We start from the raw sequence: 20,311 nt of genomic DNA, 5'->3' as shown, positions 1-20,311 counted from the left end.
ACTACCACATTCTACTCCCTGACCAACATAGCTTATGACCCTATGATAATGCAAATATGCATTCAGTCCAACTTCAAAAGTCTCCATAGACTATGCAGTCTCAACACTGTTGTAAAAGTCCAAAGTTCACAGTCTCTTCTGATACTCAAGGAAATCTCTTAGTTGTATCCTCTGTAAAAATAAAATAAAAAAGCAGATCACAGCCTTTAAATATATTTTTTACCTATCCAAATGGAAGAAAAGGGAGCATAGTAAGGAAATCCTGGAGTAAAGCAAGACTGAAAGCCAGCAAACTGGGCAAATTCCAAACCTGAATCTCCATTTCTGATGTCAAAGCACTTTTCAGGTCTTCGGCTCCTTTCATGTTTGTTGACTGCAAACATGCCCCTCTCTTGGGTTGGCTCCAGTGCCTGAAAGCAGCTTCCCTTAGCAGTTTTCCTGTGACTTTGGAACCTGCAACATGTTTAGTTTTCCAATGAAGTCCACTCTTGGCTTTCATAGCTTCACACAGTGGCCTCGCAGGGATGCCCGTGACACATGCCTGACTTCAGCACCTCTCCTGAGGGCTGAGAGATTCTACAACCCCTTTTTTCTATCCTTGACTCTAAAGCCAGAGCCACATGGCTGAAGCTGCCAACTTACTCTGCTCTCTGAGCTGTAATGTGGCCCCTGCTTTCTGTTTTCTGTAATACCAGTTCAAGAAGTGCTCAACAAGAGCCTGTCTGCAGAATTTAAAAATCCTAGAAAAACTATCACATAATCCAGGTACATGAATGCAAGCTTGAATTAGAAAATGTATTTATTAATTAGGGCCTACTTGTAATTTATCTACATAGCTATTTTTTTTACACTGTATAAAATAAAAAAGTAAGTAATTTGACATCTTTCCTGGTGTGTAAGAATAGTTCGATTTGGTCATTAGTTCATCATATGTTTAAAAATATAATTTTATTTAAAATTATTGTTCGGTTTAATAAGACATTCTAATTAATAAATAATTATGAATTATCGTAAAATGGTAAATACAAGTAGGTATGGATTTAGAATTTTACTAAACTCTTTTTTTAAAGTAGCAATTTCTTAGTAGAAAATATATTTTAAAAGATCTGCATACCTCTGCTCATACTTTTTTGGAATTTTGATAGATTTATAAATTTTTTAATTGAACATGAAGTTTCCAGTGAATTTGATTTGTAGTAAAGATTTGTAGTACTAATTATGCTTTTTAAAAAAACATTTATCTTAGTTTAAATCAAAGCTCCTCCCTAACACACTATCATAAAAATCATAAAATGTCAGTAATCCTTTAACTGGACTGAGCCCATCTTTACTGTGCAATGTTTTTCAATATTCATATTTAGCATGATGTGATACTTTCAAATTCAGTGCTTTCAGATGTAAACTAAAGGCACATTTGAGTAACTACCCTTATTTATAGTGTTTTTCTAGCTGTTTTTAACTTAACCTAGCTTGAATTTTCTGCTTCTTCTTGAAGCAGGCAGATGTTTATGCATGAAAAATCCTATAGAGACTTATTTAAACCTTCCCTTAGCATGATTTCAGCAGTTCATGGATCAAACCAATAAATATCATTATCTCAGTATGAATGTCATTAAAACAAAAAGCATATCTTGAGTCTACTCAGCTATTTGAAATTTAAGTTACAGTTACAGTATTTTTGTCATAATAACTTAGATACATATATGTTAGAAATTATTTGAAAATACTTGAGATTTGTGTCTTCACTTTAGCCAACACAAAGTAACATTTTTTTCCTTCAAATGAGCCAAACTACATTTAAAAAAAATTTTTTCTATTTAAAAAAAAATTGCCCCTTATTGAAAAGAGATTATTTTCTCATATAGTATATCCTGATTATAATTTTTCTCCTTTTATTCTTCCTAGTTCTTCCTCCGTACCTCCCCTTCCATCTGGATCTGCTCCCTTTCTATTTTTGAATAGGAAAAGAAAAAAACAATACTACAATAACAAAAAACAGGCTTCTAAGAGATAATAGTGAAATATAACAAAATAAAACATAACATAAGACAAAAACTATTACATTGGATTTGTTCAAGACAAACAAATGGAAGGAAAAGAGCCCCAGGAGAAGACACAAGAATCAGAAACCCAATTGTATCCACACTCTGGAATCACACAGAAACACTAAACTGGAAGCAGTAATATGCATGCAGCGGACTGGTATAGAACCATGAGGCCATGCTTCAGTCTCTGAGTTCATATGAGCTTTGATCATGTTGATTTAGAGGGCCTTGTTTTCTTGGTGGCCTCCATCCCCTCTGGTTCTTAGGCTTGTTTTGCCTTCTTTTCTGAGGGATTTCATAGAGACATCCCATTTACGGCTGAGTGTTTCAAGGTCTCTCACTCTGCGTAATGTCTGGCTGTGGGTCTCTGTATTTGTTCCCATCTGCTGTAGGAGGAAGTATCTCTGTTGATGGTTGAGCAAGGTATTGAGCTATGAGCATAGCTGAATGTCATTAGGAGTCATTTATTGCTACATTTTTTTATACCAGTAATATTTGCTTTTACCCTTGGTCCCTGGTTCTTGGTCACCTATGCAATATCTGGCATGGGTTCCATCTCATGTAGTGGGCCTTAAGTCAAGTCAGATAATAGTTTGTTAGTCCCACATGCTTTGTGCTACCATTTTATCTTGCAAGCAGGATCTCATGGTGAATCAAAGGGTTTGTGGCTGGATCGGTGTTTGCATTTCTCTTCTGGGAGTGTGCAGAATGTCTTCCTGTATCAAAGATGCTAGAGTGTGGGAGTGCAGGCGACGATCTACTTCTTCATGTTTATGCATTGCGCTGGTGTTGTCTTCGCTATATAGCCTCTCTGTCAGTTTGTGCAGGGCAACCTTTTGCCTTGTTAACAGCCTGCATTGTTTGTGAATTCCCATGGGGTCCCATTGGTCAACAACTCAGTTAGATGTAACCCAATCTCAGCACTGAAAGCTTCATTTGGTGACAAGAGATGATCCAGCCAAACTATTTTAATTGTGTTATAAAGTCATTTTACAAAGTTGCTTGCTAATTAATAACAATCCAATAATATATAAATTTCACACATTTGTAGCACAAGAATTGGTGAGGTGCGTAAACTATTATATGTTGTAAATTATCATAAAGCATCGAATGGGTATAGTGTATAATTGCACAGTTTATATACATATTTATATTATATAATCTGAGTTAAAATATCCAGATCACTTTGTACACTAGGTTTTGAAATACCTTTAAAATAAAAATTGTATCCTAAAAATTGTTTACATTGTTACTTAATTACTTTTCAAACAAAAGGAAATTTATTATCCTAAAACACAATGCAGTATTTGTCATATGAACACTAAAAGACCTTTTGTAAATTTAAGTGTTTGTGTGTGTGTGTGTGTGTGTGTGTGTGTATGATTGGAAGTCAGTCTGTATAGTCTTTCATTTATTGCTGGTTATCTGACAAATTGGTTCCAAAATTTATAACAACTAGAACATCATATTAAACTCTCTTGCACCCTCTGTTGTTATCTCGGGGGAACACTACACACGTGTTCCAAGATTATGTTGTCATTGCATTTATTTCTTTCTCTTTTAAAATTAAAACTTATTTTGCTACATTTAAAAGCAGATTAGCATCAGTAATAGAATAACATTTGCTTGTTTTTTTTTTTTTTTGGTGTTTTGTTATCCTATAAATGTGCTTTCAGCATGTCACATATTAAATGTATCATAAGCTTTCTGTTGTCTGTTATTTCTCCTGGTTATCAGTTGTGAGCCCCTCCATAAAACATAACATAAGACAAGACGTAACATAAGACATACATAAGGTTTCTTATAAATAAAAATTCATACAGGACTTAGCCTATTGAATATTCCAGTTTCTAGAATTACAAACTTTGACTTTTTTTTGGTAAACTTTTGAAAAAGTTGTTTCCTCCAAAATAAGAATCTAAAGCATCTATACTAAAATTGTGAATTTATAACTGTAAGGAACAGATGTTTTCATAAGCATTTGCTATAATTAATTTCATCTATAGGATTGAAAGGATAAAGCAGTTTTTCCCACTTCAAAATGTCATTGCCTTTTACCCATATAACAAACAAAATTTTCTTAAATATTGCTAGTGAAACAATTCCATACTTTATTTAGTATGTTTTTGAGAGAGAAAATCTGCTTTTTGTTTCTCTATTACAATCATTTGTACCTTGGAGTTACAGTTAATGTGGTATTTTCACTGGTGACAATTACATATTATAGAAAATATGCAAAATCTTTGCAACATCTTATGATAAAATTTGGCTGTTGAACAAAAAGAGAGAGGCAAGGTGTTGTGTTGTAGTAGGCTTTTAAACCTTGCATAGGAAGGAGCCTCATCTGCATAGCCAGTTCCAAGCCAGCCAAAGCTCAACAGACAAAAACAACAGACAAAACAAACGAAAGCCCCACAGCTTGTATTTGAATCATTTCTGTATATTTGATTTTATAAAATCCAGCTTAAATGAACAGGAATTTAGTAGGCAATATTTATTCGTTTAAATAATCATAATCTTTAATTTTAAGGGGAAAGAAGACTGACTTTCAGTGTATAACATAATACTTGTTCTGTAGTGATTGTGGAATTTCACACAGGAAGTGTCTGCAAGCTGTTGAAGACCATGTGCTACAGGAGATTTCTGTTCAGTGATCTGAGATACTGTTTCTTCTATCATTTTAGATTAGGATAATTCAATTAATTTGTAATGGAAATAAAAGTTTCTATGTTTATTCCTATCCATGTATTCAAAGAATTAGCACACATACAACTATCATAATCTTTCATTTTTAAAAATATAATGTATCATTTTTTTTGAATGCTGAAATCACTGTGTTTTAAATAGACCACCAAGTTATCAAAAATATACTTTGAAGAAATATACCCAAAAAAATATACTTTGAAGAGAAAAAAAATCAGTTCAGCAAGAGAACTGAGTCTATTTCTTAACATTGGAATATGCTTGTCATACCTGCCAAGGTCTCAGGTAGAATTAGTACTCTGATGTTAAACAACACAAGGTTGCCATACACACTTCAGTTTTCAGTAGCCACTTAATGAGCTGCATAATTATGCAATCAAAGTACCTTATTCTTATATACAAAATCTAAATTGATTTTATTTTAAAACTGTAATCTTTACAATTTTATGTGACCAGGTCTATTGTAGAACCTTATATATTTCATTATAAGTCAGAATTATAAGTCGTAATGGGCAAGTTATTAAATTATTATGATTTTAAATAGAAAATGATTTGAAAGGATTAGAAGTATAAAATTTAATTATATACTGGTCCTAATATACTTTGTATAAGAAATGATACATTTAATCGTGTACTGCCTAATAAAAACTGTAGATATATTTTTTCCAGACTTTTTTTTTTTTTTTATCTGTCCTGGAACTCACTTTGTAGACCTCAAACCCACAGAGATCTGCCTGCCTCTGCCTTCAAAGTGTTGGGATTAAAGGCAAATGCCACCATTTCCCGGAAAAAACTGTATTTTAAAATATATATATATGTTATATATATATATATATATATATATATATATATATATATATATATATAAAATGAAGTAAACTACCAAACTTCTTTTTTTTTTTTTAACCCCCTGTTGAAAGGAAGCACTTTGGCTACCAAACTTCCAACTATAAGAATTTTTTACTTAGCTTTAAAAATAGTTTAAAATTTTCTTCTATAATATTGAACCTGATATATTTTTATTTATTCTAAATTTGATTTCATGAATATTCTTATTTTTTAAGGGAAAACAATTTTGTTACAGAAAACACATGTCTTTTGGTTAAATTTCTTTCTGTGTTTTGTATTGCTAATGTTTTTAGCAGTTCAAAACATAACATTAAACAGTTAAGCAAATATTAATGGGAAAAATGGAAGAGATTTTAAGATATATTGGAAGGTTCCTTAAAGTGTATTCTTGATCACCAACTCCCCTTTCTGTATCTTCCTTTACTTGTCTGCTTAGATTGCTAGATCCTGGAACAGATTTTAGCTTTGTTCTCTACTAGCTCTTTTGGCTGTAGTACTGGTTAGAAAAGGAGATCTGTTCTCTAACAAAAGATTGCCTTTGTGCATAATTATTAACATGTAATTAAATAGTTTACAAGGTTCTCTGCTTCTGTGGTTCATAAAAGAAAAATTATCCTTTACTTTTCCTGTTAGCAAATTAGGAATTTTGGTATTGGGTTGTATGTTCACCTCCATGTGAGTTTTTAACTTAGAAGTTCTGAGTACAAAAGATAAATTGAGAAGATAGGAAAGGGAATGATATATGTCTGTTGTTTTGAAATTTTTTTTATTATGACACTATGTTACACAGTGATTTTTTTTTTAACCTGAAATACTCAGTTGTACAATTTCTGTTATTTCAGTGTTTCTGTTTTTGTCTCTAGGAGATTCAAGTCAAAATGGAAGAAGAGCAAATTCTACCTTAGACTCTGAAGGGACCTTTAATTCCTATACGTAAGTGATACTTACATGCACACACAGTTGTACAAGATAACAAAAGACACATACTGTTACAGATTATGGTCTTAGAATAGCAAGAACTTACAACCATACCTTAAAATATCATATATATAAAGGACATTGTAGTACATGACAGTCTGTAATATTGATAACACAGATATAACAGTCTGAATTCTGAAATACATACTTTCTTTTTTTGTCTTGTTAATGGTTTTGTTGTGACTTAGATTTTGACTAAGTAAATATTTATTAAATTTTGCTATGTTGCGTGAAAGCCAAAGAAAAAGAAAGACTGAATAGTAGTATTTGAAAATTTGTATAATGAACCAGAATGTTTAAATTCTGTTTATTCACTGTAGGAAAACCTATGCAAATTTAGTACTAGTATATTTAAGCATTATAAGTGCCAATCAGTTAAATGAAGACAAGCTTCAATTGATATAAATAATTACCTGATGATTATTTCAGACCTTCTAATAGTGTGTACCAATTCTTTGGAACATGCACAGAAGTACATGCAACACACTTCCACACTGAACTTTCATAGAAAGATACCGAATTTACTCTGTGACCTTTTAATGTCTTTATTTGTGTTTGTACTCCATTTCCTTCATTAGAAATACATCATTTATTTCTTCAGGTTCCAGGCACACTTAGCTAAGGTCCTGCATACAGGAGGCACTTGTAGGAATGTCAGGAATACTACTGTTATTGCAGTCTGTTTATGAATTCCTGAAGTGGTATGGTAATTTAAATATTTGACATTCTCATTTTATAGTAGTTTGGGTTTGCATAAGTTATCACTCAGTTGTCAGTTGTATAATTATACCAATGATACAAATAGTGCAAAAGGCTTTTGTTTCCATGATATTGTAGAGACATTATTTCAGCTGTAAAGCTTATATATTGTCATTGTATTTTTATTGTACTCATACAACCTTTAAATGCTGCAGTTTTCCAAATCCTACCTTTAGTCTTAAAGTATAACGTAAACCTGGAACTAAGTAACAGATAAAAATCCCTAATTGGACAAATGTCACAGCTGATCAAAATAACCACCAAAGATGATTATAAAAGAAAATTAATTACCCACAATTTGGCATATAACTGAGGAGTGTTCATATATGTGAAGTCAATGGTTATGATATAAATTTTTAAGTAAAACTTAAATAAAAACAAGTGAAAAAATATATTGAAAAGGCTAGTCGTTTTCTTATTCATGTATATTTTATTTTTAAGTGTTATAATTACATTCACATTTTATCTCAGTATGGTAAAAAGGATGTTTTAATTTGAGAATAGTATTTTTTAATAATTTTTATTTTTTTTATATTATTCACAGGGTATTCACTTTGTATCCCAGCCATAGCTTCATCCCTCATTCCCTCCTAATCCCACCTTCCTCCTTCCCTCTTCTCCCTTCCCCTTTCCAAGTCCACTGATAAGGGAGAACCTCCTCCTCTTCCATCTGACCCTAGCTTATCAAGTATCCTCAGGACTGGCTGCCATGTCCTCCTCTGTGGCCTAGCAAGGCCGCTCCTCCCTCAGGAGGAGGGAAGGGGTGATCAAAGAGCCAGCCATTGAGTTCATGTCAGAAATAGTCCCTGTTCCGCTTACTAGGGTACCCACTTGGATTCTGAGCTACCATGGGCTACATCCGAGCAGGGGTTCTAGGTTATTTCCATACATGGTCCTTGGTAGGAGAAACAGTCTCATAAAAGATCCCTGTGCCCTGATATATTTGGTCTTTGTGGGGCTCCTGTCCTCTCCGGGTCATACCAACTCCCCTTTCTTTCATATGATTCCCTGCAGTCTGCTGAAGGTTTGGTTATGAGTCTCAGCATCTACTTTGATACACTGCTAGGTAGAGTCTTTCAGAGGCCCTCTATGGTAGGCTCCTGTCCTGTTCCTTGTTTTCTCCTACTTCCAGTGTCCATCCCCTTTGTCTTTCTAAGTGAGGATTGATCATCTTACCCCTGGTCCTCTTTCTTGTTTATCTTCTTTAGGGGTACAGATTTTAGTGTGTTTATCCTATCTTGTAGTTCTAGTACCCACTTATAAGTAAGTATGTACCATGTGTAGTTTTGCTTTATAGTTAATTCCGTCCTTGACTAGTTCAGAGTTTAAAATATCTCACTGAATGATAATTTTATTTTGAAAATGAGCTATTATTGCAATTTATTGCAAAGTGTATACTTTTATTAACTAAATACTTTTAATTAGTGCCTGCCATTGTTATAATATGAAGACATTAATTTATTTTAATTTAAAAATACAAGGTAAAGGATCAAGTAATATAGTATATGAAAGTAGGTTTTTGATACTTGGCAGGCAAATCCTGCTATTAAATGGTATTATAGTATTTAAGGTGTGAAATTAGGATTTCTTTTTACCCTGTAGGCAATAACTCTTACATGTAATTAGCTTATTTTTGAATTTGACATTTAGGTTAAATGTAGAATTCATTGAAACACAGCTCTAGGGTTTATTTCCATATTGATTTTAACTAACTAAAACCTGAAATTCTTTCAGAATCTCTGCTACAGTAATAGCAGAATCTTCACTAAAATTTACTTTTGAAATGTGAATTTTTTGTTATCATTATAGCTCTTTTTAACCTACTTGAAAGTTTATCAGAAAAATGTATATCTTTAGGTTTTCAAAACAATAACAATTTTATCTTCTCTAAACTACCTCAGAAATCTTTTTTTTTTGTTCTTGTTATATCTTTTGTTTGTTTGTTTGTTTGTTTGTTTTGAGATAGGCTCTTTCTACATAGACCTGACTGGCCTTGAACTCACTATGTAGACCAGGCTGGCTTTGACACAGAGACCTGCCTCCTTCTCCTTCTGCTAGTATTAAAGGCATGCCATACTTGACTAGAAATCTTCATTGTTATCGTCAAGACAATCGATACCTTAGGCCTACTGCAAGCATTCTCATGTTGGTATCTAGGATAATTCAGGTGTAAAATGGCTATGTAATTTCTAACATGCCTCTTGTCACAAGTTTTGAAAGGACTGAGAAAAAGTATAAAATGAAAGCTTCTAGAAGACTGTATTGCAAAGCCATGGATTTATTTTTTATTATCACCCATGTCAACTGATAACAACTTTCCTTTAATTTTTATCAGTGAACACGTGTTCCCTTTTATTGTTCAGTCTAATATTGGGTACCTTAATTTTTTTAGTATTTGTTTTTTTTACTCAAGGCTTGCACAGCCTAGACAGATACTCTAAACTAACCTATATTTTCAGCACACTTTTTACTTTTTATTTTGAGACAAGTTCTCATTATCTTACTCAAGCTGACCTTGAACTTGTGATGGTCCTTCTTCAGACTTCCATAGCTCAAATTCCAGGCCTGACACAACAGGATGAGTTATAATTAACCTTTTTGTTATTGCATTATTGTAGGATTAAATTGCCAAGTTTCGAGGGTTCGTTTGTGAAGTTTTTTGGTTTACTTTAACAAATATCTAAATATTGTATTTTGGGTGAAATAATGATTGCATATGCATGATGACTTTGGAAAAGTCTTACCCTCTAGCACACTTTTAAATGAGGGTAATGTAGTTGATATGAGGAGTGCCAAGGAGTAAATGCTGAATATTGTTCTTGTGTTCCAATGACTAACATTTTCAGCATTGTCATCATCTTCAGGCTTTTGATCTTGCTTAGACAATGGGAAAACAACTTCTTTTTTTTTCGTGGTCTTATTTGAAGCTGAGTCTCTCTATGTTTTCCTGGATTTCTTTGAACTCTGTGTAAACCAGGCTGACACTGAATCCCAGTGCACTTCCTGCCTCTGCCTCCTGGGTACTAGCATAGAGGTTTGTACCACCATTCCCAATTTAAAAGAAAACTTGAAGCTCAGTCCTCGAGACATGGTATTTTCTATTACCTTTGTGTAACAAATTCTACAACTATAAAGGTGAGGGGAAGTTGTTGTGCTATTAACATCACAGGTTAATATCTGGAACTTAAACTAAGTTTTGAAATTTGAAAATCAGTAGACCCTAAGTAGAGGGTATGTCTGCCTAATGCTTTTATAGATGTTTTAAAAACAGCCAAGATTTATTTGGCAATTGTGTCTTCATGTACTTTTCCTTCATATATTCAAATAGAATATAGTTATAATTAGCTCCAACAATTTATTATGAAATGCCTTGTTTTAGAAATTTTCATTAAATTTTGATTATATATTTCCTAATCCTTTAAAAATGGAAAATGTCTATAAATTGAACAGACATTATTGATTTTATAGACCATATTTTATACTTTTTAAAGACTGATATTAATGTCTTTTGTCAGGTACTGATCTTTTTTTATTTGTTATGTAACCATAAAAACAGAGCCTTGCAGGAGGTAGAAGAAGATAGTTTCTTTAAGTTTGGAGAACATGTCTTCCAGGCTAGACAGGAGCCACATTGTAGAGGAGATGTTCTGTCTCTGCTAAACCTCTCTTTCCAAGGGCAGCTGACCTTCTCTCTGCCAGAAGAAGAAAGCCCATTGCCAGCACGTTTGAGTATAGACTATTTCGTTAATTTGTTTAGCTGTAGTACCAGCTGCTTACATGATTTTAATTATCTTATTAAATGATATTACAGTGACCTATGAAATAAATAGAAGGTGAACATTTTTTAACTATATACTATATCTGTTTTAAAAAACAAAATGATGGTTTTCTACAAAAGTTCAGAATATATGCATAAGAACTCCATTTTCATTAAGGCCTAGCTAGGGTTTATATAGCCAGAAATCTGTGGTAAATTTGGTTTACTTGCCAGTTTCTTTAGAGAAAATTGAGATCAGTTACTTACTACGTTCTTGGAAACTGAAAATACTGCTTCATTTTCATTCATCTTCTTGTATCTTATAAATGGCATAGGATAGCATGTAAGTCATTATGATTTTTTAAAAATGATCATGTCTATTATAATTGATTCTTATTTTCCATATTCCACTCATACAGTGGTAAATCATCAAATTTATATTTTTCCTATATAATTCTCCTGGCCCCATTCATGACTTTACTTTTTGTTGGATGCTAGCATCCAACAAAGCATACTACTGACATTTTCTCTGGGCTTAGACAACTGAATAACTTCTCAGTAATAATTTTAAGTGCAGGGTTACAGACTTCAGCAGACATAGAAAAATATAGAAAGCCAATTGGTGTTCAGTTACAAGTCATATCCACTGAACAGAAGACTGTAATGAATCCTGATAGAAATTTAAATAAAGGAAAGTTACTTGGATGAAAAGGAAACTACAGTAGTTTTGTCTGCCCTTAAAAGGGTTAATAGATTCTGCCCGTGGGTTAGTGGAGTAACTTGTTACTTAAGTTTGATGAAAACTTCTTGAACCTACCACACTCACCTCCTCCTCACTCTCTTCCACTTTAGACACGGTCTTGCTATATAATAGTTCAGACACTGCACCCTCTTGGAGTTTCCTCCTGATTGTTATGGTTTATAGATGCGTTCAACCATGCCTCCCTACATTATGGATTCAAAATAATTAGTAATATTGTCAATTATTATTAATAATGAGTTATATTTATTAGTGTTTTTAATTTGTCTTCAAAAATACTGCATTGTATATTCCTAATGAACTTTTAACATTAAAGGGAGCTTTATACCGTAATGCATCTTACTTTATCCCTTTTGGGAAACAAAAAAAGATGGCATTTGTCTTCATTATCAATACTTCCTAAGTTGCTTATTTTTCACAAAATTATGTGCTCTATAACTCACCTAAGCAAAGGTAATTGCAGATTTGCTATTTTTCATTTACAGTTAAATTTTTGTGAACTTTCTTCAGTCATAAGTTTTAAAAATTAAGCCAAAAAATTATCACAAAGATGTTTATGCAAATTACTTATAATTAGTAAACTGGATAATGGAATTTTATGTAGTACCTTTTGCAGTTATGTGTCCTTGCATCTCAGTGAAATGATAGTAAAACGGTTTTAAAAAGAAAAGGTAGAAGGAACAAAAGCTTTTAGATACTGGATATTCAAAAACGTGTCTTCTGATTATTTTGCTTACTCTTATTTTTAAGAGTATGTGTGAGCTCATTGGTATCAGTTTTCTTGCTGGCGCATCAAATGTAAGAGAGAATGGCCTCAGTTCTCCATCTGCCCCCACCAGCCAGACACCTTACACTCCTCAGCCCTTGGCGGTGCCCTGCCTTGCACTGTGCTAAGTAAAAGACGATGAAGAGCCCAGATTCCCAGAGCCCAGCTTGCCTGGTTGTGTGGTGGTGTCTGTATTTTGTTGTGGATCTACAATTACAATTTCTAAATTGTTTAGAATTTCCAAGTGACTCAGGAAATCAATTTTGAGATGACCCACAGACCAAATATTACCACTTACTCTCTACTATTATTTGATTTTCTGAGTGTAAGGTACATAAACTCTGGTTTCTAATTATTTCTTCTTTATAGTTGAATTTTAAGCAAACACTCTATCATGTAAGGAGCATATTTATGAATGAAATGTGTGGAACCTGCTCACCTAACAACCATAGTAACATTTTTTCTCTTTTATACTTTTTTATTTTGATTTTATTTATATATATATATTTATTTTATTATTAATTACACTTTATTTACTTTGTATCTCCCCATAAGCCCCTCCCTCCTCCCCTCCCAACCCCACCCTCCCTCCCTCTTCTTCACTCATGCCCCTCCCCAAGTCCACTGATAAGGGAGGTCCTCTTCTCCTTCCTTCTGATCTTAGGCTATCAGATCTCATCAGGAGTGGCTGCATTGTCATCTTCTGTGGCCTGGTAAGGCTGCTCCCCTCGCAGGGGGAGGTGATCAAAGAGCATGCCAATCAGTTCATGTCAGAGGCAGTCCCTCTTCCCATTACTATGTAACCCACTTGGACACTGAACTGTCATGTGCTACATCTGTGCAGGGGTTCTAGGTTATCTCCATGAATAGTCCTTGGTTGGAGTATAAGTCTCTGGGAAGTTCCCTGTGTTAAAATTTTCTGGTTCTGTTGCTCTCCTTGTGAGGTTCCTGTCCTCTCCAAATCTTACTATTTCCCACTTCTTACATAAGATTCCTTGCACTCTGCCCAACAGTTGGTCATAAGTCTCAGTATCTGCTTTGATAGTCTGCAGGGCAGAGCCTTTCAGAGGCCCTCTGTGGCAGGTTTCCTAGGTTTTTCCCTGTTTTCTTCTTCTTCTGATGTCCAACCTCTTTGTCTTTCAGGATGGGGATTGAGCATTTTAGTCTGGGTCCTCTCTCTTAATTAGTTTCTTTAGATGTACAGTTTTTAGTAGGTTTATCCTATGTTATATGTCTATATAAGTATACCGTGTGTGTCTTTCTGCTTCTGGGACAGCTCACTCAGGATGATCCTTTCTAGGTCCCACCATTTACATGCAAGTTTCATGATTTTCTTATTTTTCATTGCTGAGTAATATTCCATTGTGTAGATGTACCACAATTTCTGCATCCATTCTTCAGTTGAGGGGCATCTGGGCTGTTTCCAACTTCTGTATATTATAAATAAAGCTGCTACAAACATGGTTGAGCAAATGTCCTTATTATGTACTGGAGCCTCTTTTGGATATATGCCTAAGAGTGGTATGGCTGGATCTTGAGGAAGCGCTATTCCTAGTTGTCTGAGAAAGCACCAGATTGATTTCCAGAGTGGTTGTACAAGTTTACATTCCCACCAGCAGTGGAGGAGGGTTCCTCTTTCTCCACAGCCTCTCCAGCATGTGCTGTCACTTGAGTTTTTCATCTTGGCCATTCTAATGGGTGTAAGGTGAAATCTCAGGGTCGTTTTGATTTGTATTTCCCCAATGGCTAATGAGGTTGAGCATTTCTTTTAAGTGTTTCTCTGCCATTCGATATTCCTCTACAGAGAATTCTCTGTTTAGCTCTGTTCCCCATTTTTTAATTGAATTACTTGGTTTGCTGTTATTCAGCTTCTTTAGTTCTTTATATATACTGGATATTAGTCCTCTGTCAGATAAAGGGTTGGTGAAGATTCTTTCCCAATCTGTAGGCAGTCATTTTGTTTTGATGATACTGTCCTTTGACTTACAGAAGCTTTTCAGCTTCATGAGGTCCCATTTATTGATTGTTGCTCTTAAAGCCTGTGCTGTTGGTGTTCTGTGCAGGAAGTTGTCTCCTGTGCCAAAAAAGTTCAAAGGTATTCCCCACTTTTTTCTAACCGATTTAATGTGTCTGGTTTTATGTTGAGGTCTTTGATCGACTTGCACTTTAGTTTTGTGCAGGGTGATAAGTATGGATCTATTTTCATTTTTCTACATGTAGACATCCAGTTGGACCAGCACCATTTGTTGAAGATGCTATCTTTTCTCCATTGTATGGTTTTGGCATGTTTGTCAAAAATCAGGTGTCCAGAAGTGTGTGGGTTTATTTCTGGGTCCTCTGTTCGGTTCCATTCATCCACCATTCTGTTTCTATGCCAGGACCATGCAGTTTTTATAACTGTTGCTCTATAGTATAGCTTAAGATCAGGGATGGAGATACCTCTAGAAGATCTTTTATTGTAGAGGATTGTTTTAGCAATTCTGGGTTTCTTGTTATTCATACGATGTTGAGAATTTTTCTTTTCCAGGTTTGTAAAGAATTGTGTTGATAATTTGATGGGAATTGCATTGAATCTGTAGATTGCTTTTGGTAAAATGACCATTCTTACTATGTTAATCCTGCCAAGCCATGAGCATAATTTTTTTTTATTTTTATTAATTGCAGTTTATTCACTTTGTATCCCCCCTGTACCTCCCTCCCACCTCCCCTCCCAGTCCCACCATCCCTCATCCCTCATCCCTTCCCCTCTCCCTCTCCCAGTCCACTGAAAAGGGAGGTCCTCCTCTCTTTCCCTCTGATCCTAGTCTATCAGGTCTCATCAGAAGTGGCTGCATTGTCATCTTCTGTGGCCTGGTAAGGCTGCTCCCTGCTCAGGGGGAGGTCATCAAAGAACAGGCCAATCAGTTCATGTCAGGATACAGTCCCTGTCTCCATTCCTGTGGAGGCCACTTGGATACTGAACTGCCATAGTCTACCTCTATGCATGGGTTCCAGGCCATCACCATGAGTGGTCCTTGGCTGGAGTATCAGTTTCAGAAAAGACCCCTGTTTCCAGAATTTTAGGATCTGTCGCTGTCCTTGTGGAGCTCCTGTCCTCTCCAGGTCTTACTATCTCCCACTTCTTTCATAAGATTTCCTGTACTCTGCTCAAAGTTTGGCTATGAGTCTCAACATCTGCCTCGATATTCTGCAGGGTAGAGCCTTTCAGAGGCCCTCTGTGGTAGGCTCCTGTCCTGTTCCCTGTTTTCTCCCTCCTCCGATGTCCATCCTCTTTGCCTTTCTGAGTGGGGATTGAGCATCTTAGCCATAGTCCTCCTTCCTGATTAGCTTCCTTAGGTGTACATATTTTAGTATGTTTATCTTATATTATATGTCTAGTATCCACTTATGAGTGAGTATGTACCCTGTGTGTCTTTCTGCTTCTGGGATACTTCACTCAGGATGATCTTTTCCAATTCAAACCATTTACCTGAAAATTTCATGATTTCCTTGTTTTTTTTTTAATCACTGAGTAATATTCGATTGTGTAGATGTACCACAATTTCTGTATCTATTCCTCAACTGAGGGGCATCTGGGCTATTTCCAACTTCTGGCTATTACAAATAAAGCTGCTACAAATATGGTTAAGCAGATGTATTTTTTGTATACTTGAGCATATTTTGGATATATTTGCCTAGCAGTGGTATAGCTGGATGTTGAGGAAGCACTATTCCTAATTGTCTGAGAAAGAGCCAGATTGATTTCCAGAGCAGTTATACAAGTTTACATTCCCACCAGCAGTGAAGGCGGGTTCCCCTTCTCCATATCCTCTCCAGCATGTCTTGTCACTTGAGTTACTCATCTTAGCCATTCAGATGGTTGTAGGGTGAAATCTCAGGTTCATTTTGATTTGCATTTCCCTGATGACTAAGGACATTGAACATTTCTTTAAGTGTTACTCTGTAATTCAATATTCCTCTATTGAGAATTCTCTGTTTAGCTCTGTTCCCCATTTTGTAATTCGATTACTTGATTTGTTGCTGTTTAACTTCTTGAGTTCTTTAGATATACTAGATATTAGCCCTCTGTCAGATATAGGGTTGGTGAAGATTCATTCCCAATATGTAGGCAGTCGTTTTGTTTTGATGACAGTGTCCTTTGCTTTACAGAAGCATTTCAGTTCTGCGAGGTCCCATTTATTGATTGTTGCTCTTAGAGCCTGTGCTGTTGGTGTTCTGTTCAGGAAGTTGTCTCCTGTGCCAACGAGTACAAGGCTCTTCCCCACTTTTTCTTCTAACTGATTTAATGTGTCTGGTTTTATATTGAGGTCTTTGATCTGCTTGGACTTTAGTTTTGTGCAGGGTGATAAGTATGGATCTATTTGCATTTTTCTACATGTAGACATCCAGTTAGACTAGCACCATTTGTTGAAGATGCTATCTTTTTTCCATTGTATGGTTTTGGCATCTTTGTCAAAAATCAGGTGTCCAGAAGTGTGTGGGTGTATTCATAAGTAACATTTTAGTACTTCAGCTTTCTTTCCTTTTTTTCACTTTCCTTTATGATTTAGTTATCTTTCTTTTGGTGAAGTTAGTATTTCATGAAAAAAAATTGTTTCTAAAGTAAAAATATTTTAGTATTTTAAGAATTGTATTTATACACAGTTACCCAGAGTTTATATGGGAAGAATTTTTTGTAATCTATGTTTAACGTCAATTTGATAATTTTTTTTTTTTCATGATTCCCTAGTTGTTCAAGATCCACGACAAGGTTCAGAGTTAAGGGGTAATTTCAGACCATAAAATGTGTGACTTTCAGTTACGAGAACTAGAGTCAGGTGTTCTCTCCTTCTCTCCATACTTGATGCCGCCTTTAAACAAGGAGAGAAATTCACAGTTGAATCATTGATATGCCTTCATAAATCATGGGAGTTTTATTATTGTGGTGGTATTGCTTGGTGTTTGTATTGTTTCATTGTGTATTGTGAAACAGTTTTTCTTTTATACCCATGCCCAGCATGGAAATCACTGTGTCCACTACATAGGCCTCCGTAGAGGTTCTGCTTTCTCTGCTTATCAGGATGTTTTTATTTTATGGTAATTGAACTGATATGTATCTGTGTCTATGGACAATATATCCTCTCTCTGAACTAATTATTGATCCTTTGCAGCTTTGAAAATATGTTCTACTTTCAAATATTTTTTATTGACTTATTTGTAGCGTTATGTTAACAGTTCACATTAATTTGAGTTTGTATGTGACAGTTTTTTAAGTTCCTTTTTTCAGAAATTCCTTCAGGCCTTTTTTATGATCAAGAGATAGGCTTTAGGTTTGTTCGTTTATGCAGTCAGCTGTAAATCCCTTCATATAAGCATATGTAAATTTTTATTTTTGAAAATACTAGCATTAGTTTGAAACCAGAGGGTAAGCTACTCTATATTTGAGAGTCCCTTGGCTATATGATCTCAACTGAAAAAACCTGCTGTTAGCCTTGCAATTCACTGTTCATATATGTGCATGCTATAATGTTAGGTATGGGATGTTAAAAAACCAGTTAGCTATTTGATCAGTAATTTGAAGTATCTAACTGGAGGTGTAATGTGATAAGATAATACATAAAATTCAAGTTCAAGGTGAAATTAAAATTCTTTAAAAATCAGAAGTCTGTTGAATAGCAGAGATCTACTATGTTAGAAATAGAGACAGACTTTTTGTTACTTGGAATCTTTTTCTGTCAGCGTTCTGCAACCCTTGACCCTCACTTTACCCTTAGTTTTTTCACTCTGAATAGGCTGAACAGGATAATTTTTTTTTTTCATGCAAGAAGTTTAGAGGAGGTTTAGAATCAGGTTAAATAAACAGCACAGTGATCTGTCCCTCCTTGTGCCATCTATATTCTGATAGGACTTAAAGAAGGAATTCCATATTTTCTGTTCGAACACCCACAGATGACAATTCTAATCATAATATAAAAGATCAATTACTGCCACAGATGAATGAAAACATCTGTTGATTTTCTTTATATACTAAGCCCAAACGTTTGCTTTCTAACTTTCCTTGTTGGAATAACTGAATGTCTAACTTAAGTACTCTTGAACTGTGTAGTCACTATACATAAAAAGAGAGGGGATCTTGAATAAAAAGCACCAGGCTATCAAAACAGCTGAACTAATCATATAGGCAACTACTAAGTGACTAGTGGGTGTGTAGTATAGTTGATGTAGATGCACAGAATGAAGAATGATTGGCATTTGGATTGGTTGGACAAAATACCATGAGATTGCAACAATAATTCTTATGTGCTATAACATTTATGAGTTGTTTATTTGGGGAGTTTTCCATTTAACACTTTCAGAATGCCAGTAGGCTTTAGATACCTGAAACTATGAACAATGAAATTGAAAGTAAGAGGATAAAGGACTATTAATGTATGCCCTTAGGAAAACTGGTAGTTGTTGACTGACAAAACTGGTTATGAGAAGGTCTGAAGAAATGCTTCAGTGTTTAACAGTACTTGCTGCTCTTGCAGAGGGCCTGGTTTGCTACCCAGTACAACTACCTGTCAGTCCAGTTCTAAGGGATCCAGAGTCTTCTGGCCTCCAACCACTGTTTATTCACCACATGGTTCACAAATGTACATGTAGACAAACACTCATACATATTAAATAAAGATAAATAAATCTTTAAAAATAGACATAGGGAAATCCACTAAAAATTTAATGGAGAAAGGGAGTGAACAAGAACAAAGCATAACAACACATATGTATGAAAGTCACAGTTAAAGCCACTTACTTTTATGCCAAGAAAAATTCATTTAGAAAATGGGGTAGATAACTATGGGGTAGATAACATTGTTACTTAATGCAGGGAATAAAACTTTGTATTTTCCAAGTACATACTACATCCAGGCAAAAATTACTTTTGAATCTTGGGAATGTTTTGGTAATCCCAATATTTTTCTGTTAAAAAAGAAATTATTGCTATGATTTATATTTTACAATGCCAGCCCTTGAATGTCACTGTGTTTATGTGTGTCTTTTAAAATTTGTAATCTGAAGGCAGAGACAGGAGGATCTGTGTGAGTTTGGTTGCTAAGTTTGTCTATAGAATGAGTTCCAGGACAGCTAGAGTAATATAAAGTGAGACCTTGTCTGAAAAAAACAAAAAAACAAAAAACAAAACAAAACAAAAAAAAAAAACAAATTGTAGTTTTTCTTTGTAAGTATATTATTTGCACATTTTTCTGAAAAATCCTCAGTATATGGTCTAAAATTTTAGCCCTGATTGTGTACCAACTCTGTCTAAAAGTTGTGAGTTTGGATGCTCAGCCACCAAATCCTGCCCCATTAGTCCAAAGTTGTAAAGCTCATAAAGTCAGAGATATTTTTGGTGCAGTAGACAGGGTGCTGGAGTAAACAAAAATGAGTGTTTGACTATATGATAGCTATTATTAGCCCTATAATAAAAATGGGTGTTTGACTATATGATAGCTATTATTCGCCCTGTAATTATTGCAGTGGTATTATTTGACCCACTATCACAAATAATCTGACCTGATAGATTTTAAAATTACCTTATTACCTTGGGCTAGGTAGATAGTTCTACCTGGGCTATTCCCAATAATCTCACCAGCTGTCCCCAGCCCCCATCCAATGCAGTCCACCTTAACCATTCCTACCTTGGCTACCTTCCATCCATAATCTCAAGATTCTTA

The 20,311-nt window shown here is 34.7% G+C and overlaps 1 protein-coding gene across 5 annotated transcripts in view; it reads left to right on the top strand.

Moving 5' to 3' along the window:
• The window catches only part of Tbc1d5 (TBC1 domain family member 5), a 434,903-nt gene that overhangs the window by 164,542 nt on the left and 250,050 nt on the right, over positions 1 to 20,311 (top strand). For all 5 annotated transcript variants that reach the window (XM_060369652.1, XM_060369648.1, XM_060369651.1 and 2 more), the window contains one exon: positions 6,461 to 6,530. In XM_060369652.1, the coding sequence (XP_060225635.1) occupies positions 6,461 to 6,530 (70 nt within the window). The remainder of the gene's footprint in view (positions 1 to 6,460; positions 6,531 to 20,311) is intronic.

Source organism: Meriones unguiculatus, chromosome 16 (assembly GCF_030254825.1).
Source record: "Meriones unguiculatus strain TT.TT164.6M chromosome 16, Bangor_MerUng_6.1, whole genome shotgun sequence".
In the NCBI taxonomy this organism is placed as follows: Eukaryota; Metazoa; Chordata; class Mammalia; order Rodentia; family Muridae; genus Meriones; species Meriones unguiculatus.
Note: the sequence above shows the minus strand (reverse complement) of the source record. Positions and strands in the feature narration are given on the sequence as shown.